The sequence below is a fragment of the Pantherophis guttatus genome, chromosome 6 (genome assembly GCF_059756535.1).
Source record: "Pantherophis guttatus breed Tessera chromosome 6, ASM5975653v1, whole genome shotgun sequence".
Classification (NCBI taxonomy): domain Eukaryota; kingdom Metazoa; phylum Chordata; class Lepidosauria; order Squamata; family Colubridae; genus Pantherophis; species Pantherophis guttatus.
Window position 1 is genome coordinate 83,959,208 of NC_142068.1, and position 26,895 is coordinate 83,986,102.

General features: G+C 40.2%; 1 protein-coding gene across 50 annotated transcripts in view; it reads right to left on the minus strand.

Moving 5' to 3' along the window:
- SORBS1 (sorbin and SH3 domain containing 1) overlaps positions 1–26,895 on the minus strand; it is a 126,608-nt gene that overhangs the window by 66,227 nt on the left and 33,486 nt on the right. For 47 of the 50 annotated variants that reach the window (XM_087871844.1, XM_087871843.1, XM_087871842.1 and 44 more), the window contains exons 2-6: positions 19,951–20,006; positions 12,978–13,037; positions 9,618–9,740; positions 2,405–2,443; positions 2,180–2,280 (exon numbers count right to left, since the gene is read on the minus strand). In XM_087871844.1, the coding sequence (XP_087727970.1) occupies positions 2,180–2,280; positions 2,405–2,443; positions 9,618–9,740; positions 12,978–13,037; positions 19,951–19,960 (333 nt within the window). In that variant the 5' untranslated portion in view covers positions 19,961–20,006. The remainder of the gene's footprint in view (positions 1–2,179; positions 2,281–2,404; positions 2,444–9,617; positions 9,741–12,977; positions 13,038–19,950; positions 20,007–26,895) is intronic. The other 3 variants (XM_087871840.1, XM_087871834.1, XM_087871822.1) reach the window with 1 other exon arrangement.

Below are 26,895 nucleotides of genomic sequence, written 5' to 3' on the forward strand. Positions count from 1 at the left end.
TTTTCAAAGTAGCACAGTTTACATAGATGACAACTTCTCACATAGCTCTCAAATATCATAATCAATCAACAGAGCAACTTAAATTACCCTCTATCCTCACATAATGGCACCTTGTGCCAGCTGTTACATTGACCCTTATCTAAAATAGAAAGAAGTATTAGAAATAAAACTATGTTCTTTGTTGCATCTCCTGTCCTGTATGCTACTGAGAAACATTTGGTGTTTTTTTGTGTTTTTTAAAATCATATTCCCAGGGTCAGCCTAGGCCTTAGGGCCGTGATGGTGAACCTATGGCACATGTGCCACAGGTGGCACACAGAGCCCTCTCTGAGGGCATGCCAGCTGTCACCCCAGCCCAGCTCCACCGTGCATGTGCATGTGCCTCCCGCTGGCCAGCTGGAGGGCGCAAGTGCAGAGCTGCAGGAGGCTTTCCAGGCCCAAAACGGGGCACCGGGGGGGGGGGGGCTAGCATGGCCCTCCCGCACCTGGTTTTGGGCCTGGAAAGCCTCCTGCACCAACCTGGAAGCCAAAATGGGGCACGGGGGCAGGGCGCATGCGCATGCGCAGGCAGTGCTTGCATTGAATTTGGGGGGTTCTGGCATGTGCATGTGCATTCGCGCGCATACGCGCATGCTTTGGGCACTCAGCACCAAAAAGGTTAACCATCACTGCCCTAGGGGCTTTGTGTGCTCAATTTGCAAAGGAGTCCTTGGGGTTTCCACCAAATGCGAAATTTGATGAGAAACTAGAAAGTGTAGAGAAGGACATGAAAAATAGTAATCTTAGAGGCCAAATCCCACGAAGAAGAGTTAAAGGAACTAGTTATGTTGAGCTAAAAATAAAAAAAGCAAAGGGGAGACACTGAAAGGCTATCGTAGGAAAGAAGTTGTGGATATAATCTCAATAGTGCCCAAGGATACAACAAGAAGTTTTAAGGACAGTCGTCTAAATGTGACCTAAGGAGGAATTTCCTGACCCTATTAAAAACAGTGGAATAGCCTGCCTTGGAGTCAGGGGTGCTGCAACCAGGTTTTCAAGCAAAGGTTTGACAGCCATTTGTCTAAGATGGTCTGAGAATTCTACCCCTAGATGGATTGCACCAGGGTCTCTTCAAACCCTAGAATTCTATATAAAATAGAGTGCAATATGCTTTCATAACAACTAGCTGAAAACACCAAGGATGCATTAACAAAATGTATCTGATTAAATGTGAATCTCATATCCGAATGTGATAAACTATGGTTTCTCCTAAATAATCTAAAACAAAATTGCATTCGGTTAAAGCTATTTTTCATTACTTTGTAATAAATTCATACTTTTATTGCCAAAACCAAACAAGCCAAGAGAAATTGAGGCTCTAAGAAAAAAATGTAAAGAATATTTAAATAGAATTGGACACAGAACCACGGAATTATCTGCCACTTCTTACACTGCAGTGAAGTAAATCTTGTTAGAATTTATTTCTACAATGAATCTTTCCGATATCAAAACTCTCAGATTTAGAAGCAAATTATATAGACTTGATCACAGTAACTGTGTAATTAGACCAGAAGAAGGTTAACGACTGGGAGAGAAAAAAGGGAAGGAAGAGGCCCTCCTCTATGTTATTATGATGATTAAGATTATGATTCTCAGAAGGCATATTTTGGAAAGTAGGCAAATCATAATCAAGATTCCAAGTTTATTCTTTTCTGTATTCCAGGCGAACCTAGAATACAGCGGACCAAGTACAGAAGGATTTCATGCCTGAGTTCATGCCTGATGAAACAACTCAGTAGTGGGTTGCAAATCCTGTTGCTACCGGTTCTCTCGTGGGTGCGCGCATACTTGTGCAACGCTTCTGTGCATACACAGAAACGTTTGCGCATGCGCAGAAGCATCCGGGTGGGTGGGCAGAGCCTCCCGCCACCGCCACTACCGGTTCGCCCAATCCGGAGCGAACTGATAGCAACCCACCACTGCAACAACTGAATAAATAATTTTGGAAACACTAAATCATGAAAACTAACCAACTGAGAAACAACTTTGTTCATTTTTTTTTTAAAGATACCCATTTCAAAAAGTAATATTCTTTGGGTGTAAATACAAATTACTAAAATTACAAGTCAGGGGTCCATCTAAGACACACGCATCCCTCATTAATCACACCCATCTAGGCTTTGAGTTGTTAGCTACTTACGCGTGGCTTGCTCTCCAAGAGGTTCGGTCTCACACTCCAGTAATCCTTCACAGACAGAATCTCCCTATTTGAGTCAACACCAGAAGGTCTTCTCCAGCCATCTGCAAAATGAAGACTTTCGGATTATTTAAACCATACTTAACGGTGAACATTTATGCTTGCATAAACATCAGATTTTTTTTTTTTTTGAGGAAATAGTAAAAAACTGAAGCCTTAAATAATTACCTGGTTGGTTGGTTTCTTCTTGGTGTTCGGCTGAATGAACTGGTGACAAGTATCAGAGAGAATAAGAAAGGAGGAAAAGACATCATATTTTAATACACGCAGAGAAGAGCAGAAAAGTGGACTACTTCATTTTGCGCATGGAACACTTTCTGTCTAATTCCCATAGAAACATGATTCCTTACAACGCCTGACCTTTACAAACACAAAGCCATAGTTCAGCGTAGTGAAGAAACAATTGTTCACTGACATTTCATTCTAGCGGACAAAAAGGCAGCCAGAGTTCTCAGTAAGAATTTCAAATGCCACACATGATTGCAAATGGAAGATTTTCAATATTTAACCTATGATGCAGGCCCGGGAGCGGAAAATGTATCTGTCCTTCATTAGCCTTGCCAGATAAGATGATTGAGAGCCACAAACAAGCAAGTGCATTTAAAAGCACCGATATATCACATGCTATCTTTGTGGAGCCGCAGCAAGAACACGAAGCCTAGTGTTAACGCTTTAAATGCTTGCCTTGTTTATACTGCTCTGAAATCATAAACAGTGAAATCTTACAAACTCTCTTTTTTTTTGTCGCTAGAAATATTATCACAGCATTGCAGATTTCTTAGTTAGATTTCAGGCAAGTTTATGGTTCTCTTTTTGTTTTGGGGTTGTTTGTTTTTTAACTTCTGACATTTTTCTGTATTTGATGATTTTGGCACCGCTTATCTTTCCCACCCTTCTCAAAGTATGAGAAAAATAATCTTCTTAGCTCAGCAGCACAGTTTTCAAAACACAACTAAGAATATAAAGCACAAGAAGCCCATTTCCATGGTTGGAAATATTACTTTTGGGCTGCTGGAAATGTATAGAAAGAGCATGGGGGGGAAAAGGACAACCAGCAGCAGCATGAAGGAGGAAACTGCATAGTAATATTGTAGAACCTGAAAAATCAGACGTGATTGACTTTTCTGGACCACTGACCAACAGTTAATTTTATGTCATGCCCTCAAAAATAGTCAAAGGCCAAAAGGACACACATAGAGAGAATAAGAGAGCAGAGCACAAATAGTACTAATTTACAGCTTAAACAAACAGACCTTCTTCATTCCCCCAATATTAATTGGATTATTCCAAAAAGTTTAGAAGGTCGTGAAAACTTTAGTAGTAAAGGCAGTACTTTATTAATATATAATTACTATTTATTTACTGTACTATTTTTATTTTATTTTATTTATTTTTTACTGTTGTTCTGTTGCCCAGTAATTGCTTCCTTAAGATAAATTGTTCCAAACCATTAAGGAAGGGGGGGTGGAGGATGAAAATGTACATTTTGGAAGATAAACTGATTGGTTAAAAATCAGGCTAAACTGAATATACTAATATAATTAGTCTGTAGGTATTAGATTTACACCATTTTTCATTTCCATTTTCTCTTACTTTAAACCTTACAGCAGGGGTATCAAACTCGATTTCATTGAGGGCCGCATCAGTGTTGTGTTTGACCTCGGGGGGGGGCACGCTGGACGTGGCCAGGGTGGGGTAGCAGCTCCTCATTTGTGTCGGGGGCATGAGTACTCTGCTAGTGAAAATGGGCTCCCAAGCTCCGTTTTTGGCTGCAATGGCTTCCTGCAACCCTCTGCCAGCAAAAATGGAGCTCGGGAGGCCCGCTCTGTTTTTGCTGGCAGAGGCACCGCGGGCCAGTCCTTTGCTGTATCCAGGGTGGCCCCGCGGGCCAGATCTAAGCACCCTGTGGGCCAGATCTGGCCCCCCAAGCCTTCAGTTTGACACCTCTGCCTTACAGAAGTTGTTTTCAGGGACTTGTCAATGGCAGTCATCAGTAAATGCCAATGTTGCTGCTGATTTGGGACAGGACATGAAAAGCACAACTTGGGTTAGGGGGACAGAGAAGGAGGCACCTGTGGCCCCTAAGCTCTCCTCTCTAGGGAAGTTGGAAATGGAATATGAAAGAAGCATAAAGAAGAAAAAGAGAGGAAAAGAGAGAGAAACCCTCACTGGATTTTTGTGAGGATAATATACCATATTTTTCGGAGTATAAGACATGCTTTTTTCCCCCCTAAAAGGGGGTGAAAAATTGGGTGCGTCTTATACACTGAATGTAGCCACGCCCACCAACTGGCCCCCACCCTTTGGCCTCTGCCTCCCAGCAATTTACCTCCTTGCAGCAAGCAGCAAACTGCAAGCAGCCCGTTTCAGCTTCAGCACAGCCTGATTAGCACAAGTAGTTGATTGTCGGTTGGATCAGCCTCCCGACCCTCAACTGTTTCAGGCTGCAGGGATTGCCATTGCCTATTGCCGCACCGGCCGTAAATTGCTGGGAGGCAGATTCTTTTTTTTCTTGTGCTAATCAGGCTGTGCTGAAAATGAAAATGAAACTAAAGCAGGCTGTTTGCTGTTTGCTGCAACAAGGCAAATTGCTGGAAGGCAGAGGCAAAAATTTTTTTCTTGTTTTCAAGAAAAAAAACCAAAAAAAGGTAGGTGCGTCTTATAGTCTGGAGCGTCTTGTATTCTGAAAAATACGGTAAATGTCCCTTGATTAGTTGAGATACTATCATACATAACAGCAAGTGCAAATCCATGATCAAGCTTCCAATTTAGCACCTGGCTTACAAGGAAATCAACAAAAAAATATGTAATAGCAAGAATTTTACACCACTATCTGACTAACTCTGCATATAGTTAATGATTTAACAGAATTGGGTGATAAAGGGGGCAGTAAAGAAAACTGTAGCCTACTGATTCAGTTGTAAAGTTACAACAAAAGGGTTTAGCAGACTTTGGTCATAACAGACAAAAGACAATAACAGACAATAGTGTCCATACACTATCCATTTTTGTGCATGAATGAAGTTTCATTTGTCCTTTCATGCATGAATAAATTAAAATAAATTACATTTGCCTGCATAAAATTCCACTCCCATTTTACAAATGCATATGCATGCATAGAATTCTGTGAGCTGAAGTCCACACATGTTCTTTATTATCCTTACTATAACTGAAACAGATGGCTAAATACTTTAACAGGACACTGTGGATGTCAGTGCCATGATTAAAGAAATCCATTTCCTACATTACCACATGCCTAGGGAGAATTATGATTATGGGATGGGCAGCAGCTGCTATAGCATGTTATTGTCCCCAGCAGCTATGTAGTAGTTGGCAGGGTCAAGCCGACTTGCTAGGGATACTTGCTAAGTATGAGAAGGCGTCACAGAAGGACAGGGAGTATGACTTTTAACATTATTAATTCATGACCAGAGATTTTAAAAAAAAAAACTCCCCATGGAGAAGATTGCAGAAGGAAATTGATGATAGTATTCTAATATTTCTCTATAAATTAGAAAAAGATAAAAGCAGTAAACATATCCAATTTCAGTGCTCAGAATCTTCAAATACCAATGGCACTTTAGCAAAAACATTGCCAGCGGACAAATCAGCAAGCAAACAGCAAAGAACTTTCCAATCAGTCTACCCAAAGGGTAAGAAAGGATTATGAATTTTGCTTTGTGTGATAAGAAGGAGCAGTGATGAAAAATGTGGCTTATTGATTCAGCTGTGGAGTCATCATCACACACACCACATGTCCCTTTTATCAACACGGAAGGTAAGGTAATGAACCCTGCCAATTTGAATGCTTTTTTGGGGATATAGGACAGTGTTGCCGAAATGAGCGCACGCACATATGCACAGGGAAACACCACAAACTGGAAGAGCAGCTCCCTGGGGCACACGCGTGGGAGCGCCGGAAACTGGAAGAGCAGTTCCCCTGCACACAGCTGCGCATCGGGAAGCTGAGCTTCCGGTCACCTGGTCTTCCAGTTTCTGGCATGCATGCGCATGTGAAGACAGCTGACCACATGAGCACACCAGAAACAGGAAGCTCAGCTTCCCCGCACACACCTGCGCGCCGGGAAGCTGCTCTTCTGGTTTCCAGCACTCCCACGTGTGTTAAGACCAGCTGGTCGGTGCGCATGTGCACACCGGAACCCGGAAGAGCAATGGGCAACGGCTGGCGTGCCCAGAGAGATGGCTCTGCATGCCACTTCCGGCACACGTGCCATAGGTTCGCCATCACTGATATAGGAGAAGCAAGTCTATAAAGATAACAGAGGAATATGAAAAGGCTATGAAAGAGGGCCTTTGGGCAGTAACATGGAAAATAAGAATAGCAAGAGTAATATATAGTGGAAATAAAGAGTGCAGGGGAATATATGGAATACTGGTGGTTCACCACTGAACAGTAAGTAACACAAGGATATGTGTTTCCCCTTGGCGATTACTTATGCATACAGAATGGTTGTGGTAATGTTAACAACATATTTGTTGAGATATGAAAGTGTGTACTTCTATGTGCAGATGATCCGGTGTTCTTGGCCAAGAACCTGAATGATTTTCAGCCAATAGAAAGTAGCATAGGGGAGCAGTGCAACAAGGATTATGAAGCTGCTCTTCATGTATTGAAGTTGCACTTGACAGAAACATTGAAGTGTACAATTGCAAGTTATACATAAATGGTGAAAAATTAGAGCAAGTAAATTATTACTATGGTATAATGTTTACCGAAGAAGGGAAAACTGAGAAGTGTTAATTTCTATTTTTAAACTTTAAATGGGAAATATGAAATCCATTCCAAGAAATGCATTTATTAAACATTCACACCAGTGGTGATATTCAGCCAGTTCTATCCAGTTCGGGCGAACCGATAGCGGTGGCTGCAGGAGGCTCCGCCCACCCACCTGGATGTTATCACGTCCTGTTTTTGATGCTCTGCACATGCACAGAAGGTCCTGTGCATGTGCAGAGATGTCATGCGCAAGCGAAGCAAGAGAGCGCACAGTCTCACATTTGCGAACCGGTGGCAGGTAAGTCAGTCTTAGACTTTAAGAGAACTGACTTCAACACACTGATAGTTTAGGAAGGATTTCAGGGATGGAAATCCTAAAGGGGAAAACAACTCAAGATGCTTGGGAAACTGAAAAATGAGATTATAAAAGCCCAATCAAACACAATTCCACAGAGAAAGAAAAACAAGAGACCCCAGATATGGCCAGCATAGTTTCATAAAGAACTCTCTGACAAACGGAGAGGGGGGGAAAAGGGCAAATATAAAAAATGGAAAGAGGAACATATAACTAAAACACACTACCAACAAATAACCCAAATCTGTGAGGACGAAGTCAAGAAAGCTAAGGCTCAAAATGAACTAAGACATGCAACAAATGCCCAAAATAATTTTAGAAATGTTTCTTTCAACATGTAAAAAAGAAAAAAAAAGTCAAGGAAATGATTGGTCCACTCTTGAGAGAAGATGGCAAGGAAGTAACAGGAAGCAGGAAGAAAATGGAATTGCTTAATTAATTGACAAAGTAGACCACAGTCTACTTAGTAAACAGAATATGGAATAGACAGTACCACCACCAAATGGATTCACAACTGGCTGACCAACCACACTCAGGGGGTAGTCCTCAATGGAACTACATCTAGAGGGAAGCATGCAGTGGGGTACCTCAAGTTCTGTCTTAGGCCCAGTGTTCTTCCAACATCTTCATAAATGATCTAAATGAGGGGATAGAAGAGTAACTCATCACATTTTTAGATGACACCAAGCTGGGGGCAATAGCTAACCCTGTAAATGATAGATTCAATTCAGAAGACCTTGACAGACGTGAACACTGAGCCGTATCCAACAAAACTCAATTCAGTGGTGAGCAAAGTTCTACACATAGGCAGGAAAACCAAATGCAGAGATATAGACTTGATGTTACCTGGCTCAATAGTAGCAACTATGAGAGGGACCTATGATATAAAAATGTCAAGACCTTAGAAAGAGTGCAGAGAAGAGCAAGAAAGGTGATAAGGGGTCTGTAGGCTAAACGATATGAGAAAACTAGGTATGTCTAGTCTGATAGCAGTCTTCCAGTACTGAAGGGGATGTCATAGAGAAGAAGAGGTTGACTATTCTCCAAAACACCCAAGGGCAGGTCAAGAAATAACAGGTGGAAGGGAGATCCAACCTAGAGCTGAGGAGAATTTTCCTGACAGTGAGAACAATTAAACAGTGGAAAGACTTGCCTCCAGAAACTGAGTGTTCCATCACTGGAAGTTTTCAAGAAGAAACTGGATAGTTATTTGTCCAGAATGGTATAGGGTTTCTTGCGTAAGCAGGGCGTTGGACTAGAAAACATCCAAGGTCTCTTCCAACCCTATTATTCTATGTTCTATGAATTGATGATTTATGGATTTGGGTCAGTGAGGAAAGGAAAAGAATAAAATAGCAACTGATAGAAATAAGCACAGGAATCATAATTCTATGTTTTCTTTCTTTTTTCTTTTCATACTTTTATTTTTATATACTATATACTAAAAATTCTATTTTAAAAAAAGTACAAATACATGAATGGATGTTGAAGAAAAAAGGATAGCTTGAAAGATTACAAAGTAAGGAGAAGCGTTACGTGAATGGAACTAATATACAGTAAGCTACATTGAATTAAATTTTCTTTCTTCATCTTCTGCCTTCAGTTTCTTCACTCCTTTTTTCTACACTTTGTATAGTAGTGCTAACCCAGAAATGAACAGTGCGATGACTCTATGTCATCATGATTACAAAAATATCCTAGAGAATGGCACGTCCTGCTCAGTACCCATTTAAATATTCTTGCTCAGAGTTTGTTTACTATAATTATATATATATCTTTCTAAGAGAACACAACAAAATGCCATTGTAGTGAGAGGTCATAACCATTCAAGTAGAAGATATTTCCCCTTCCCACAAAAGATCAGTAGAATAAAAACAGAATCACTTGAGCTTCTATGTAAGTTGCCTTTTAGAACATTACCTTAATGTGAGTTTTACTAATCCTGAAAGAATGAATTCAAGTATTTTACATAAAGTTAAAATGCACACTTTGAATTTCTGAGACTTTATTCTCATGTCCAAGTGCTGATTCTTTATTTCACTGAAATTTGCATTGTGTTTTTGAAATGTTTGCTCATTTGCAATTATATTCTCTAATCCATCCTTGAAATTCAGCTAAACATTAAATCAATCCAATCCCAGCATGCAAATTTCAGTTAACAATCTACATGCTTTATTTTGGGATTGTACTTTTTAAACCAGGGACTTAACTGTTAACCCAATCAAGGATCAGAGGATCAATTAATCACTTTGCTTTTTTGTGATATGACCTCCCAGACTGGGTCTTACTTTTGGTGTGCTGGAAGTCTTGTGTAGACTTTGGATGGCTAACCCGGAGACTCTTCTCAGAAGCTGGAGATGCCCAAAGGGTCACAGCTCCTTTTCCAGTACAGATTTTGCTGGATTCCTGATCTACAGGGGGAGGGAAAGGTAGGAATTTGTTGAGACCTGAAAGTAATTTGAAATCGTGATATATACATAATTATTATTTCATTATTAACTTAAAGCAAACTGATTTATTCACGACTCTGCTTAATTTATTTTTCATTCCATGCTTAAGTTTGTGTAATATAAATAGATTACTGTAGCATTTTTGCAGGTTTGTATTCTGCTTTTCTTTCAAGATGGCTGTTCTTCCAATATCATTCTATCCGACTCCATCTTGTCCAGTGGTGAAATGTAAAATTTATTACTACCGGTTCTGTGGGCGTGGCTTGGTGGGGGATAATGTGACTGAGTGGGCGTGGCCAACTTTTTTTTTTTTTAACTTTTAAAACCATTTTTTCTACAACCTCTTCGGCCAAAGAGGTTGTAGAAAAAATGCTTTTAAAAGCCTCTGACGATCCCAGCTGAGCCGAGCAATCATCAGAGGCTTTTTTTTTTTTACTTTTAAAAGCATTTTTTCGGCTGAAGAGGTTGTAGAAAATATGCTTTTAAAAATAAAAAAAGAGCCTCTGATGATCACTCGGCTCAGCTGGGTATGGTGGGGGGGCAGGGATTTTTGCTCCCAGTTCTCCGAACCACCTGCCTCCATCGCTACCAGATCGGGCGATCCATTCCGAACCGGGAGCATTTCACCCCTGATCTTGTCCTTATAGCAATCCTATGAGACATGCTAGACTGAGGCTTAGTAATCACCCAACATCAAGAAGCACACACCTTAACTGTGTGAGGATTTGAATATGGGACTCCTCAGTTATAGCCCAACAGTTCAAGACTCAAATTCCCAATATAAATCAAAATATTGAAACTATGAAAAGTGGGGAGCAAAGCAAGAATGCTTAGAAAGTAAATATTTGCACTGCATTTTAGAACAATTAATATGAGTCATGATTGTAATTCTTCCCATTCTTCAACCTCTCTGTAATGAATAACAAATGAACTTCTTAAATGGATGAATACAATAGTACTTCCCAAATCAAAGTAGTAAACCTGCACCTTTATTTTAGCACTTCAGCACAAAAATGAACTTATCAAGTACCTTGTGTTTAAGATCTGAACTTTTTGGGTTCAAGTTACCCCATCTTGAGTTTAAAAATGCTGTTCTGAGTTCATCAAAAGTATTCCATCAAGGATTGGAACACTTTCAGAAATACTGCAATCATTTCAAATTTAAACCAATGATTACAATCTTAAAACAAGGCATTTTAAACTTGAAAAATATTAAATTCAAAAACTTTTGAATATTTCCCCATATAATATTTATTTCTAGTCTCTTTTGTCAATTTTTAAGTTATGCTTACTTATTGCCATATGTCCAATGCATTTTTTAACTACTCAGCTTTTCTATAGTCCAAGCCAAACCAGACTTAAAATGTGGATAAAATTGAATCCATTCAATTCCTTATGGATCTTCAATTTTACCCTGTGGGATCCACCTGAAAGTACCATCAACTCATAAGCCTCATCCACCTAATATGCATTGAACAATTACTTGTGATTCCAACAGTATTTTGCACCACCATACTACAGGCAGGGGTGGCTTCGAAAATTTTAGCAAGGGGTTCTCTGCCTGGTTGCTGGGTGGGTGTGGCCATGGTGGGTGTGGCCTAGTTGGCTCCTGCACCACAGGGGGGGGCTGTTTTTGCCCTCCCCGGCTCTGGAGGCCCTCTGGAGGCCAGAAACGTAGGCCCATTTTTCATCCTGCCTGAGCCTCCACGTGCATCCTGCACTTACCTGCATCCAAAACGAGCATTATGGGGACTCCTGGGAGGGGAGGGGTGGGGTGGGCGGGGCTAGCCAGGAGTGGGATTTGGGGGTTCTTCGAACTGCACAGAATTTTAGCTAGCGGTTCTCCCGAACCCCTGTGAACCCCCAGCAGCCCACCCCTGACTCCAGGACTGTGGTATTGTGGCACAAATATTCACAAATTTTCATAGTTTTAATATGGAATTCATCTTAAAATACTATCAAATTAAACATCCCATATCTCTTTTGATTTCCCATCCTTCTAGGCAGTCAGTCACTGTATTAAACTTTGCACACAGTAAAGGTCCAAAAAAACCCATCTGGGTAGAATAGATAAACAGATAAAAGTTTGAAGTTCTTTACTAACAAAAGCAGGCCTGTTTCATCCCAAGCATCAAAGTTTCCAGCAGAGAAGAACTTCTGAAAAGCTGCCTGACCTCCCCAGAAGAGGTGGACTAGCATGATCCAGATGAATCACTAGATTTTACACATACCTAATTGCTAGACAATGAGCTAAAAATAAAATAAGGTAATTCTAACAGTGCCAATATCTATTTTCCCCACTGGTTGATCTTCCCTTTTCTCACATTCCATTGCAACAATACTGCAGTTCTTCCTCTACATAGCCTTTTAACTGATGGATTTTCCATTCAGTTTTGCTTTGATCTGTCTATCCATTTATTTATGGTATCTGACTATTCTTTACAGAGCTGCCCATCAGTGATTCCATGCAAGCAGGACAATTGCTCCATCCAGCAATGGCAAACTGTACCTTGAATTTGATGTGACAGCTAGATGACTTTGGCTGATCTTGAAAAGCTAAGCAAGGTTGGACCGGAGGTGGGTTTCAGCAGGTTCTGACCAGTTCTGGAGAACCGGTAGCGGTAATTTTGAGTAGTTCAGAGAACCAGTAAATACCACCTCTGACTGGCCCCGCCCCCATCTATTCTCTGCCTCCTGAATCCCAGATGATCGGGAGGAAATGGGGAATTTGCAGTAACCTTCCCCTGGATTGGGGAGAGAATGGAGATTTTATAGTAACCTTCCTCTGGAGTTGGAAGGGAATGGAGATTTTACAGTATCCTTTCCCTGTCACGCCCACCAAGCCATGCCATGCCATGCCCACCAAGCCATACCCACAGAACCGGTAGTAAAAAAATTTGAAACCCATCACTGGGTTGGACCTATGCTGATATCGGAACTCAGAGCTGAGAAGAAGACTGGGAAGAATGGGACATGGGGCTATCACACAAATTGCAACAAAAACTTCACAGATATGTCAGAAATGATGGATGAGTTGAAGAACACTTCGCCTGCACTCATTTTTTTTCTTAACTTTGAGGAATTAGTATTCACTTTTTCCTGGGAGTTTAATTATGCATATATAAACGTTGTGCATATAATTATACCAAAAAAACCGGCAACTGCTACTGGAAATATCTTTGTTTTGATTCCACAAACCTTTCTCATGTTGATTTATATCCAGTGCTAGTCCATTGACAACATCAGCTTCTTCGGTTTCTGTAAAATTGGCAGATATGATCAGTATAATATTCTCACAATATGGTTACATCGGGTTAGTAAAACAGCTAAACAACTGTACCCACTGCAGGAAAAAAAACAGCAAAAATGCCAAAATCTGGGTAAGAGAAGTTTATGTAGCTGTCATTCTAGAGAGAGGGGTAATTCTAAACTAAATGTCATGTTCCTGCTTAATATTTATACATACCATATAATAGAATAGAATAACAGAGTTGGAAGGGACTTTGGAGGTCTTCTAGTCCAACCCCCTGCTTAGGAAGGAAACCCTATTGAAACCCTAATGAATGTATTCATTGCTGGTGTTAAACATTTTTATTATCGTGAAAAAGATACAGCAAAAGTTAAAACTTGGCCCAAAAATTGGCAGGAAAAACCTGTCAGAGGAAAAAGGAAGCAGACAACAAATTGTGATCCAGTCCACCAAATGCCAAGTCCATTTAACAAGTGCATACACAGATAACTTCAGTATAATAACATTGTTTCTCGAAATAAGGAAGTCTTGGGACATTCTGTGATACAGAAGCCAATCTACATGAGGATTTGGTGACAATTTGTTCACAGATGTAACAATGAACCTTAAGGTGGCTGCTGAAGAGTGTGGAACAGAGGTTCTAAGAAAAAGGAAAGTTTGCAATCCTCTGGGAGGAGACTTGATGAGAGGAAAAACTTATCATTTGTCCATCTGGTTCCATCTCCAAAACTCTTTTCTATCAGATAACCTAGCTTTTGGGGTCCTAGGTTGACCAATGCCAACACTTGGGCTTCCTGGTGCTGAATCAGATTTTCTTTTTCTTGTTACCCCATCATGGTTGACTCAAGACTTCTGATAGCACTGCGGATCAGGCTGCCATTAAAGCCAAGGTGCCCATTTTATGTATGTATGGGACAGCGGTGAAATGCACTGATCTTTGCTACCGGTTTGGGAATGTGACCCCCCGCGCGCCCCTTCTGTGCATGCAGAGTGGGTAAAAAACAGGACGTAATGACGTCCCAGCAGGTGGGCAGAGCCTCCCGCCGCCGGCGCTACCAGTTCGAGCAAGACGGATAGATCCAGCTGGATTTCACCATTGGTATGGGAGAGTATATACATATGACAGCAGACAGTTCTGAAAGTGTGGGCATCTATTTCAAGTGCATCTGATCTGGAAGAACGTATCGCAGGAAGAAAGAAACAGGAAACACTCTGGGAGCAATTCTTAAGATTACTAGTAGAAATGGAGCAGAGTGGATAAAAGGTGAGAAGTCTCACGTTTTATCAATTTTCAGCCTGACAGAAGAAATGACGATGACAAGAAAAATGTCTTCTGTATTCTACAATGCATGTCAGCTGGAGTTGCTGGTAAAATAGCGTCTCATCCAAATCTTAATCTATATATTAAAAAATTTGTGTGTGTGTGTGTGTGTGTGTGTGTGTTCGAGCATAACTCTGGAACGCCTCGAGCAATTTCAACCAAACTTGGTATACAGATGACTTACTCTCTGGAGAGAAATACCGTGGGGGTAAGACACCTCGGGGTGTGTGTTCTGTTAAGATACAGCCTGTTGTGCCTTAAAATGGCTTCTACTGCACTACCTTAAAATGGCTTCTACTGTACAGAACAGTGGAGTTACCACGGTAATGGCTTCACAGTACTCCACAAGGAGGCTCCCTCTGGTAAAGGGGAAAATCCAACATTAGAAATTACGTTTGGTCCGGACATTTTCAACAAGGCTTTGATGTTCAATAAAACATTACAACTCGGCCTGCCTGCACCACTACGAGACCGACACAACATACATTTGTGTAATCATGCAGATTACATACGAGAAAAGAACTATAATGTTGAACAGCTTAGTACGTATATCGGGGACAAGAAGCCACTTCTAAATCAAAATCAGACAAAAGCATACCAAATGATTGTGGATCCGCTAGTAAAACAACAACGTGGTATCATTTTACTTGACGTTTCTGGGGCACAGGAAAAACATTTTTAACTAATTTAAATCAGGGCTCAGGGTGAAGTTGCTCTTCCTGTCTAATATAGGATTGGGATACATAAATACCCGGGCAATGCCACATTATCAGCTAGTCCTGAATAAAAATGCTAACTTGGCAAGGAACACGGAGGCCTGAAGAGGGAACTAGACGGAGTTAATGTCTCTCACCTCTGTCTGTCTGCCAGTTTCTCTGTGGCTCAACAGGGAAGTGGAGGAAGGGCCTCAATGCGCCATCCAAAATTCTGCCAATGTGGAATTTCAGTCTTCAGTCCTATTGCTATGGCTGGGAGAGCAAGATGAAGCAAAGCACTGTGGCTCACAATACTCCCTTGCTCTCTAGCAACAGCCCTTGTGAAGCTGTCTATCTGGAATGATCTCAAGAGGTGACTCTGGTGTGACCCAGCCTCTTTCCTGGGGAAGTTCAATGACCATGCTAAGAATGCCCGATCAAGAGAAGCTAGGCAGCTTGTATCCACCATGCAACTATGGCCATATCTTAATTAGTATCTGACCCTATGCATGCCGTATGGAAAGGTCAGTAAGGCCTGAACCAAAATACCCTTAGGTTAGCATGAAACAAGATCTGTAGATATTCTCACTCACTTTGTGAGGTCAGACAGAAGATCATCAGGCTGCTTATAGTGTGCTGTCAAGTTCATGAAAAGCTACATGGGGTTGAGAAGGGCAGAATGGGGAAAGCCCCGCCTCTTTTGGGCGCAAGTCGATACCACATGATCTGAATGCAGAACTCCCAAGTATGGGCTAACCAGTGAAAACTACAATTACTTCTTATAGTCCTGAGAAAAGGCTTCTATGTTTCTGATAATGCAGAACTGCATAGGCCTTTTTTAGCTACTGCATATTACTTGCTCATTTTCAGCTGGCATTCCATTAGGATCTACTCGCGTCTTCCCATCTTGTGCATTTGAATTCTGTTATACAGGACAGCTCCTAATGCAAGGTGTAAAACGCTTCATATGGAGCACGTGACAAGAGAAAAGGCCTTCTCGGTAGCCACACTTGTGCTCTGGAAATCTCTACCTTGGGAAGGGAGATTAGCAGGTACCTAAACAGAATAGACTTGAAAGGGACCTTGGAGGTCTTCTTGTCCAACCCCTGCTTAGGCAGGACACCCTATACCATTTCAAACAAATGGTTGTCCAACATCTTCTTAAAAACTTCCAGTATTGGAGCATTCGCAATGTCTGGAGGCAAGTTGTTCCACTGATTAATTGTTCGAAATTTCTCCTTAGTTCTAAATTGCTTCTCTCCTTGATTAGTTTCCACCTGTTGCTTCTTGTCCTGCCCTCAGGTGCTTTGGAGAATAGCTTGACTCCCTCTTCTTTCTGGCAGCCCCTGAGATATTGGAACACTGCTATCATATCTCCCCTCGTCCTTCTTTTCATTAAACTAGACATATCCAATTCCTGCTACTATTCTTCATGTTTTAGCCTCCAGCCCTCTAATCAATTTTGTTGCACTTCCCTACACTATTCCCAAAGTCTTAACATCTTTTTTATATTGTGGCGATCAAAAGTGAATGCAATATTTCAAGTGTGCTCTTACCAAGGCATTTATAAAATGGTAGCAACACTTAATGTGATCTTGATTTTATCCCTCTGCTAATGCAACCTAGGACTGCACTGGCTTTTTTGGCAGCTGCAGCACACTGCTGGCTCATACTTAAGATCCCTCTCGTAGTTACTACTATTGAGCCAAATACCACCTATTCTATACCTGTACATCTGATTTTTCTAGCCTAAATGTAGAAACTTACTTTTCTCACCACTGAATTTCATTTTTGTTAGATAATGCCTAGTGTTCTTCTATATCTTAAGATGATCTTCTGGAATGTTGACTATTCCTACCAGCTTGGTGGTGTTACAGATGTTATGTCGGCCTTGTATGCCACTTTATTCCTCTCTATCATTCAACTCCATTGTTCTGTGATGCATTTCCTGCTTCTCTAGGATGTACCTCTATCTGTTCTTGTTATATGTACTCTTCTACAATGTTGTTTGTTGTTAGTATGAAAAAGGGAAGATATTACAGGTGTTATGTTCGCCTTGTATGCAGCTTTATTCTTTTCTAGCATTCATCTCCATTGTTTTGTGATGCATTTCCTGCCTCTCTAGGATGTACCTCTATCTGCTCCTACGAGGCACTTCCTGTTCCTCGGGGGCGGGGTATATGTGTGTTCTCAATGATGGCTTGTATAGCATTTTTAACTGCATTTTTATTAAATGACATAATAATAATAATAATAATAATAATAATAATAATAATAATAATAATAATAATAATAATAATAATAATAATAATTTTATTTCTATACCGCCCTTCTCCCGAAGGACTCAGGGCGGTTTACAGCCAATTTAAAAACACAAGACACAACAATGATTAAAAATTAAAATAATTAAAAAATTTGGCCGATTTAAAACCCCAAAAATTAAAATACATGAAACAGGTGTCTTCTGCAAATTTGATGTTCCCCATCCATCCCCTCACTGATGTAGATATCGATGCAGACAGGTAGCCCTCATTCAGTGATCACTTATTCAGTAACCATTCAAAATTCCAACAGCACTGAATGAGGAAATTTATGACCAGTCCTCACAGTTGCAGCCATTACAGTATCCCTGCAGTCCCTTGCAACTCAGGCATTTGGCAACTAGTTCACAGTTACAATGGTTGCAGCGAACTGCAGTCATCTGCAACCTTCACTGATAGCTTTTGACAAGCAAAGTCAATGGGGAACTTGAGGAAGGCAACAGGAGTTGCAAATAGCAACTACACGAACAAGGAACCCACACAGGATTCACTTAACAATGGCAACTGGAACTGCCACAATTACTATCATAAGTCAGTGTAGTCACGTGACAACATGCTTCATGACTGTGTTTCTTAGTGATGGAGTTGCCAGTCCCAATTAAGAGAGGATCATCTGTATTCTACCAATGGGTTAAAACTTCCAACTTTTCTTGTTTAGGAGGATGCTATCTTTTGACTCACTCTGCTTTGTAATTTTTATTACGTATCTCTGCAAATAGATATTCTAGCCATTATACACATTACTCAGATGAATCAACTGTGCAAAATGTTCATTAAACAAAACAATTTTTAAAGAATTTTCAGTCATCGTTCTTCCAGTGTTCCTTTTAACAGAACAGTGGTTTATCATTTATTATATTTTCAAGACTATACTGTTTAACCATATTTCTCAGTTCATTTGCATTAAAATGCATTAAAAATCAAAATCCTGCAAGGAGTTCAAACAATAGCAATGGTTTTCAGCAAACAAATTGTTTTATCAGAAAAGAAATTCTAAGTAAGGATAAGTTTGACCCTTCTTACCAAGATGGGAAACGGTTAGTGAAATCACCGTAACAGCCCCTGGTCCACTAATGAGCTAAATATTTACCACAGTGTGCATAATAATTAACAGATCTTTCATCTTTAGTGTTCAGTTGGGGACTAGCAATTTCTAACATTCTCTTGCATGCTGACAGCTTGATTTCTCTCCCTAATACTGTATGCCCTTTATTAAACTTGCTAATGGAGCACCTAACTGTAACTACATTTGTTGAATGTTTTTAGCACTACCTTTATTTTCGGTTCCATAGCAACATTAACTCACAATACCTCAAAGCAATAAAGGGGCTGAATGACTTTCTATGGTGTACACATTTGTAAAAATGCTGGCTGGGCAAAGCTGTTGTCCTGGACAAACCCACTGAGGACCTTAATAGCTGCCGGGTCCACCTGGAAGAGTGGAGACAAAGAAGAAGAGATGCTGAGTCTCTCTCTTTCTCCCCAGCACATTTCTTTATACTATTTTTAAAATCAGACTTTCTATGGCATTGGAAACAGTTTAGGAAGCCAATGGGATGCCTCGTTTTTACCCTGGGTCCCCAGCTCTGAGGTTATAAGCAGTGGTAGGCTGCTACCGGTTCGGACCGGTTCAGGCGAACCAGTAGTTGCGACCGACGCAATCCCATCCTATATTGCTCTGTTTTTTGATACCGCACGCATATGCGGATGGTGCGTGCGAGCGAGCAAATTGCTGTGTTTTTTGATGCCACACACATGTGCGCACTCACATTTCCAGTGCTGGGCAGTCGGATTGTTCAATTGTTACAGTATGTGACTCCCACCTCTGGTTATAACCCTGAGACTGGGGATTGGAGAATCAGCCAGAAGACTTACGGTGTTTTCCCGAAAATAAGACCCTGTCTTATATTTTTTTGAACCCCGAAATAAGCGCTTGGCCTTATTTTCGGGGAGGTCTTATTATCTTGGGGTGTGTGGAACAAGATGGGGTTCCTCTGGCTGTCTTACCTGATTTCCAGCTCTGTCTCCCTAATCCTAACCAGAGGAAATGGTGGGGAATGGCTGTGCATCCGTTTAAATATTTTCGGGGAGGGCTTATTTTCAGGTTATTTTAACGCATGCGCTCAAAAGCCCGATTGGGCTTATTATCAGGGGATGTCTTATTTTTGGGGAAACAGGGTAGATCTGCAATGGGCTTCTGAACTGCGCCTTTAAGTTGAATTTGTGGCCTATTCCAGTTTCCTATTGAAAATGATCTCCTTTTGACTGCTGTTCCCCTATGTTACATCTGGCTTTATATCAGTGAAATACAGACTGCTGTTTCCCACTTGAGGTGCCATTGTAGTAACAGAAATCTCTGGCCGAAACAGCTGTGCATGGAAGCACCTTCCCCCAGCTGTGTTTTCTTACTACTGAAAATAAGAAAGTCTTTATGTATTCGTCATGAATGATGTAACATACATACAATATCTAAGGTCTGAAAGGAGAAATGTCTTCTAGTAGTTGTGCAGATGAATATACTGATTGACATATACTTATAGCTGTTTTTCCTAGCATTTCAGAACAAAAAGGAAGTCAAACTTACCTGATGTCATGGCACCAAAAGGTCCTGGTTTAAGCACAGGCCAATTTGGATCCTCTCTGTGAATTTAAAAAAAAAAAAAAAGGAGAATGACATCAACTTATATTATACTTTTAAAAATAAGCTCCATATTGCTAAGATATAAATATGCTCTACGCTACCCTAAGGTTATCATTGTTACCTTAATAAAAATAGCTCATTGGTAAGTATCATCAACTTAGGCCTACTAGTTAATAGAAGGATCACTCCAGAGTGCATTTATTGTATTGTACAAAGTGTACTGCACTGTAATTACAAGCAGGTTATTTACAAGCTTCTAATGGGTAACATTGGATGTGACAGGAAAAAAGATTTAGGCATAAAACCATGCCATCCCACCTGTAACAATTATGTAATTATACGTGTAAGAGATAACCAACGGAAGTTGACAAACTGAGAGCTACAGGACACCTCTTACTATGTTAGTATATTGTATTATATTGTATTTATGTTACATAATAAATCAGAGGACACCTCCTCTTACAGCCACTTCTGACAGTCATGAATCCGCATACAGACAGGAAGTTGAACAACTAGCCTCATGGTGCGACCAGAACGATCTGGAACTGAACACACTCAAAACCGTAGAAATGGTGGTAGACTTTAGGAGAAACCCTCCCATACTACCACCTCTTAGACAACACAGTATCAACAGTAGAGACCTTCAAATTTTTAGGTTCTATCATATCTCAAGACCTAAAATGGACACCTAATATCAAAAACGTCATCAAAAAAGCACAACAAAGAATGTTCTTTCTGCACCAACTCAGGAAGCTCAAACTGCCCAAGGAGCTGCTGATCCACTTCTACAGAGGAATGATTGAGTTTGTCATCTGCACCTCTATAACTGTCTGGTTTGGTTCTGCAACCCAACAAGACAGACACAGACTTCAGAGGATAATTAGAACTGCAAAAAAAAAAAAAAACACCAATTACTACCAGCCTGCCTTCCATTGAGGACCTGTATACTGCATGAGTCAAAAAGAGGGCTGTGAAAATATTTACAGACCCCTCACATCCTGGACATAAATTATTTCAACTCCTACCCTCAAAACGATATTATAGAGCACACCAGAACAACTAGACACAAGAACAGTTTTTTCCCGAACACCATCGCTCTGCTAAACAAATAATTCTCTAACACTGTCAAACTGTTCACTAAGTCTGCATTACTATTACTATTAATCTTCTCATCGTTCCTATCACCCATCTCCTTCCACTTATGACTGTATGACTGTAACTTGTTGCTGTATCCTTACGATTTATATTGTTTCCTAGTATGATTTGATTGCTTATTTGTACCCTATGACTACCATTAAGTGTTGTACCTTATGATTCTTGACAAATGTATCTTGTCTTTTTATGTACACTGAGAGCATATGCACCAATGACAAATTCCTTGTGTGTCCAATCACATTTGGCCAATAAAGAATTCTATTCTATTCTATTCTATTCTATTCTATTCTATTCTATTCTATGAGGAAGCACAGGATTCTAAGAAGCAGACATTCTACCTCAGGACACAAGAAAAACACCTAACAGGAACACAAGCTCTTAAAAAAAAAAAACCCACCAAGCAGCCCATTTAAGAAAATGAGGAAGTTTATCAAAGCTTCACCCTGTGGCCACTATAAATAGCAAGCCACCTCCTGCAAAGATCAGGAATTTAGCAAGCCTCCCACCCTCAACATATGTTCACAGCGTCTCTTCCTCGCCCTCTACAGAAGCAAGCAGGAACACAATTTACAAGAGGAAAGGAAGGAAAGCTATAAAGAGAAGTCACATATTTAAATGCCCTGTTAGCATTAGGATAACTCCATTTTCAATTGGGAAGGTAGAGAAGTTGATAACTTGCAGGTTTCTGCTCACTGCACCTTGATAAATACCATACACAACAATTATTTCCAGGTGAGCAAGCGTGTAAGTGTGCACATTTGAGGGAGGGGCGAGGGAAGAAAGGAACAAGCCATCTTGTCAGAAACGCTTCTCACAACCGGAGGGGTCTGGACGATGACATTTTAGGGGGAGTATAAGAAGAGAGAGCAGCTATTTAATTTTATTATTAACTGACTGTGCAAGAACTGAATTACAGGATACACTTTTCCCTGCATTTGCCCTGAAGTGTTTGCTGTATTGTGAATGCTTGCATTATGCTGTTGGAAGAAATATCCTTCTGGGTTCAGTTCCAAGTGGGGAAAAAGACACTGGACTCATGGAAGTTGCTTGGAAAGAAGGTTTATTGATGAACAGGATCACATGCCTTGGAGAACTTGGGCGAAAAAAAGGGAAGAGACACTGAGAGTCCCTGGGTTTTATACCCTCTCTGGCTTTGAACTTCCTGGGGCACAGGAAGAGTATCCTGATTGGTTGCTGTCAGAGGTCATGGCTAGCTTTGTAGGTTGTCTGTGTGCTACGTTTGGTTGAACCTTGCTGGGTGATGCAATGAAGAGCAATTAAATGTCTCTGCCTGATGGAGGTAGATCTTTGTTATGTAGAATGGACTGGCTCAGGCCTTAATAGCCCATTAACAAAGGTGTGGGGGGGGGGCTGAGTTTCTGCCTCCCTTTTAGGGAAATATTCTGCCCTTTTAATATTTCCTAATTTTTTTCATTTTTCTAGGAGAGGGGTGGGTGCTAACTTCCTACAATGCTAAGCAATGGAGCAGCTCAAAACAGATGGTTTCTGCTCAGAAGTCCCAGAGGTGAAGATCTTCAGATGAGAACTTGACACTGAGATGGAAGTGGGAGAATACCTGGACTGGAGTCTTATAGATGTCTTCCATGGAAAAGCAGAAAAGAATTTTGGTTCAGGAAGTTCGTGGTCCATACAGGTATGTGCAGAGAATGGGAAATGCTCTCCAGGTGAGCTGTGCAGGTATGTGTGAGATCTTACTATCGATAGCCAGTGTCAGAGTAGGACTGGGAGCTTACCCAGGCATTTCTGGGTAACTTTTCTCCCAGACCAACCTACTATAGGAACTGCTGCCCCAAAATACCCTGGATTCCGTCTTAAGTTCCTGAAAGAAACCCAGGCTATAAATTTAATAAATAATATTGCATATGTTGTTGTTATTAGTTGCGAAGTCATGTCTGGCCCATCGCGACACCATGGACAACGTTCCTCCACGGCTTCCTGCCCTCTACCATCCCCCAGAGTCCATTTAAGATCACGCCAACTGCTTCAGTGAATCCATCCAGCCACCTCGTTCCCTGCCGTTTCCTTCTTCTTTTGCCCTCAATCGTTCCCAGCATTAGGCTCTTCTCCAGTGAGTCCTTCCTTCTTTTTTTTTTCCAAATTAATCTTTATTAATTATTTACAAATAAAAAAACATATAATGTAATTATCAAACAGATATGGGTTATATATGGGTACACAAGACAACACATAAAGACAACCACATATAAGGACTAACCGGGGGTCGTATCGATCCCCCAGATACCTATTCATATTTACATCCCGGTAAATCTTTTTGTTCAGATAACATTGACTATTTTAAAAAACAAACGCTATCTAATTATGACTAAGTATATATGTGATACTATATTGTTTACTCTATGTTTGTCCTCTTCTTTAGCCATATATACCAGTGTTCCCAGTTACTGTAGTATATGGATTCTTTTTTCTCCCTTAGGATATACGTTAATTTGTCCAATTCGGCACAATTCAATATCTTATTTATTATAAGTTGATCTGATGGTGTATTTGCGTTTTTTCATTGCTGGGCAAGTGCCATTCTCGCTGCTGTTGTAATATGGATGAATAGGTGCCAATCTTGCTTGCCCACGTCTTTTAGTTTGATTCTGAATAAGTAAGAATCTCGAATTAGGGGGAAACTTGCACCTGTTATCTCGTTCAACCATTTTTGAATCTTTTCCCAAAACTTCCTGATCTGAAGGCAGGTCCACCACTGGTGAAAAAAAGTACCCCTGACCGAATTGCACTTCCAACATTTGTCCGAGGATCCAGGGAACATTTTAGCTCCAGTGAGTCCTTCCTTCTCATTAGGTGGCCAAAGTATTTGAGTTTCATCTTCAGGATCTGGCCTTCTAAAGAGCAGTCAGGGTTGATCTCCTCTAGGACTGACTGGTTTGATCGCCTTGCAATCCAAGGGACTCACAGGAATCTTCTCCAGCACCAGAGTTCAAAGGCCTCAATTCTTTGGTGCTCAGCCTTCCTTATGGTCCAACTTTCACAGCCATACACTGCAATACACGGCCTTGACTATACAGACTTTTGTTGGCAGAATATTGCATATAATTTGTCTAAGTCCGAAATGATATCTTTGGGAGCTCCTATCTTGTCAAAACCAGTTTCTTTCAAAACATTTGAAAGTATGGTAAAGCTCAATTTAATTGACCATTTGTAGAGGAACGTGCACCCATTAAAAACACATTTACATGATTTGCTTCAATTTATATCATTTGCAGTAAAACATTGATTAGTGGACAAAGATTTAATTAAAATAAAATTTTGTACGTTCTGTTTTATTCTGGCTGTTCACCGCCCTGAGTCCTGTTGGAGAAGGGCGGTATACAAATTAAAACAAACAAATAAATAAATAATGAGGGAAAAAATCCAGGGGAAAATTATACGTTGTATTCAAAGCTAAACTGAGGTCTTGCTGTATCCAATAATCATGACTTGTCTTAGGCTTGGGACATAGAGAAATCTTGTATATCAGGACCCAACAGAATTTAAATATGTCTGCATTGAAGTTAGGGAAATATTAAATTTAATGTTAATATTAAGAGAAAAGGAATACTTTTAGCACAGCTTATTTATAACATTCACGTTGTCCTTTTATATATTCCTAAAATGTATTCCTCAGCAGTTTACTGGATTATTTTTGAAATTCCCCTCAAATAATTCTCTCTCCCTTCCAGCTCCTGCCTATTTTTCATGCAGAGATGGGAGTTCTAATTTCCCAGCTTGGGAATTGACATTATAAGGCAGATCTTCTTTCTCAGGTTGATGAATAACAAATGTTACCAACCAGAAATCTACTTTCGTGAGTCTTCTGGGAGCTAATATATTTATGTTCATGCAGATTGTATTCAGTATGTTATTGTGAGCATATGGAGAGTTCTGTGCAGACAGACAAAGTACACTATTTGCTCATTCGAGCCATTCTTAGCTGATTAAAAATTTATCAGGTTCAGACCAGCACCATGGTTGTGGGAGATGAATAATGCCTCCGATAGATAGATAGATAGATAGATAGATAGATAGATAGATAGATAGATAGATAGATAGATAGATAGATAGATAGATAGATATCGGAGGCATCAATCATCTCCCACAACCATGGTGCTGGTCTGAACCTGGTAAATTCTAGATAGATAGATAGATAGATAGATAGATAGATAGATAGATAGATAGATAGATAGATAGATAGATAGATATTAGATAGATATTAGATAGATAGATAGATAGATAGATAGATAGATAGATAGATAGATAGATAGATATCGGAGGCATCAATCATCTCCCACAACCATGGTGCTGGTCTGAACCTGGTAAATTCTAGATAGATAGATAGATAGATAGATAGATAGATAGATAGATAGATAGATAGATAGATAGATAGTTGGATGATAGGTAGATAGGCAGGCAGGCAGGTACGTAGAGGGAGGGAGGAAGGGAGGGAGGGAAAGAGAGAGGGGGGAGGGAGAGAGAGAGAGAGAGATCTTACAACCATATCAAAGAAAATGAAAAAGTAAAATCCAAGGTATATTTCAAGGAAAAAAAATAGGTGAAAGAAAATATAATAAATTACGTATGTGCTTAACATAATCAAGTTCAAATAAATATATCACCTTTGCATGATAACTTGAGATGTTTAATATAGCAGATTCTTAGCTGAAGTGCCTTGTCTATAAACTTAGCAGTTCCGCTCATATGTTACAGCGCTTAAGAAGAAATATGACTTAATTCTCAGTGGAGTGTTCTTTCAAGTAAATATCTAACCCCAAAAGGGGCATACAGTTGACAATCAACCAAAACATGAGCAATATCTCTGATGGCTGCGGAACTGCTTATCCACATCCTCTCATGATGTGGCAAGTGATGGAAGTGCCCATATTTGGTCATGAAATCCAACGTTTGTCTGTTTGGAGACTGATATCAAGGACACTGTACTTAAAAATTTCCTTTGCCTTGGAGGCAGCTGAGAATAAATATTAGGTGGAAAATTGTTTTATGTTTGTTTTAACCCTATTATTTTATAAAACGTTGTAAAATAATCTTGGTACATCAGTTTATCCAGGAAGTGGGCTGAATCATATTCAGCAAAACATATTTTGGGTAGCTATTGAACAGATCTTTTGCCAATACATAAAACTTTGATTATTGAGTGTCTATGAATGAAGTGAGTATCTGTTTCCACTCTGATCATGAGGACTGACATATTCTGGTCATTCCCCATGTGCTTCTTCAAGGTTTATTGTCTTCAGAGAATTGAGAATGCAGTAAATATTTAGCTTTCGCAGACAGTTTTCTTAGGCCTATTTGAGACTGTGCCATTAGAAACCTATCATCAACATATTAATATTTTATATGTTGATGATATGTTTCTAATCTATCATGGATCTTTGGCATAAGAGTATCTGAAGTTTACGAGAATCCTAGAATGTCATTGACACAGATGTTAAAAAGCTTTGGGGTTAGGATAGAGTCCTGTTTAACATCTTTAAATCAATGGGTGGAAGCTTGTTAAAGAGAAATCCAATCTGAAACTAAGGAGAGATTTCTTGACAGTGAGAACAATTACCATATTTTTCGGTATATAAAATGTACTTTTCTCCCCCCAAAAAGTAAATGTTACAGCAAATGTTGCCGAAGCCCCGCCCACCCACCGGACTCCACCATTTGGCCTCTGCCTCCCAGCAATTTATACGAAATCACTTTCTG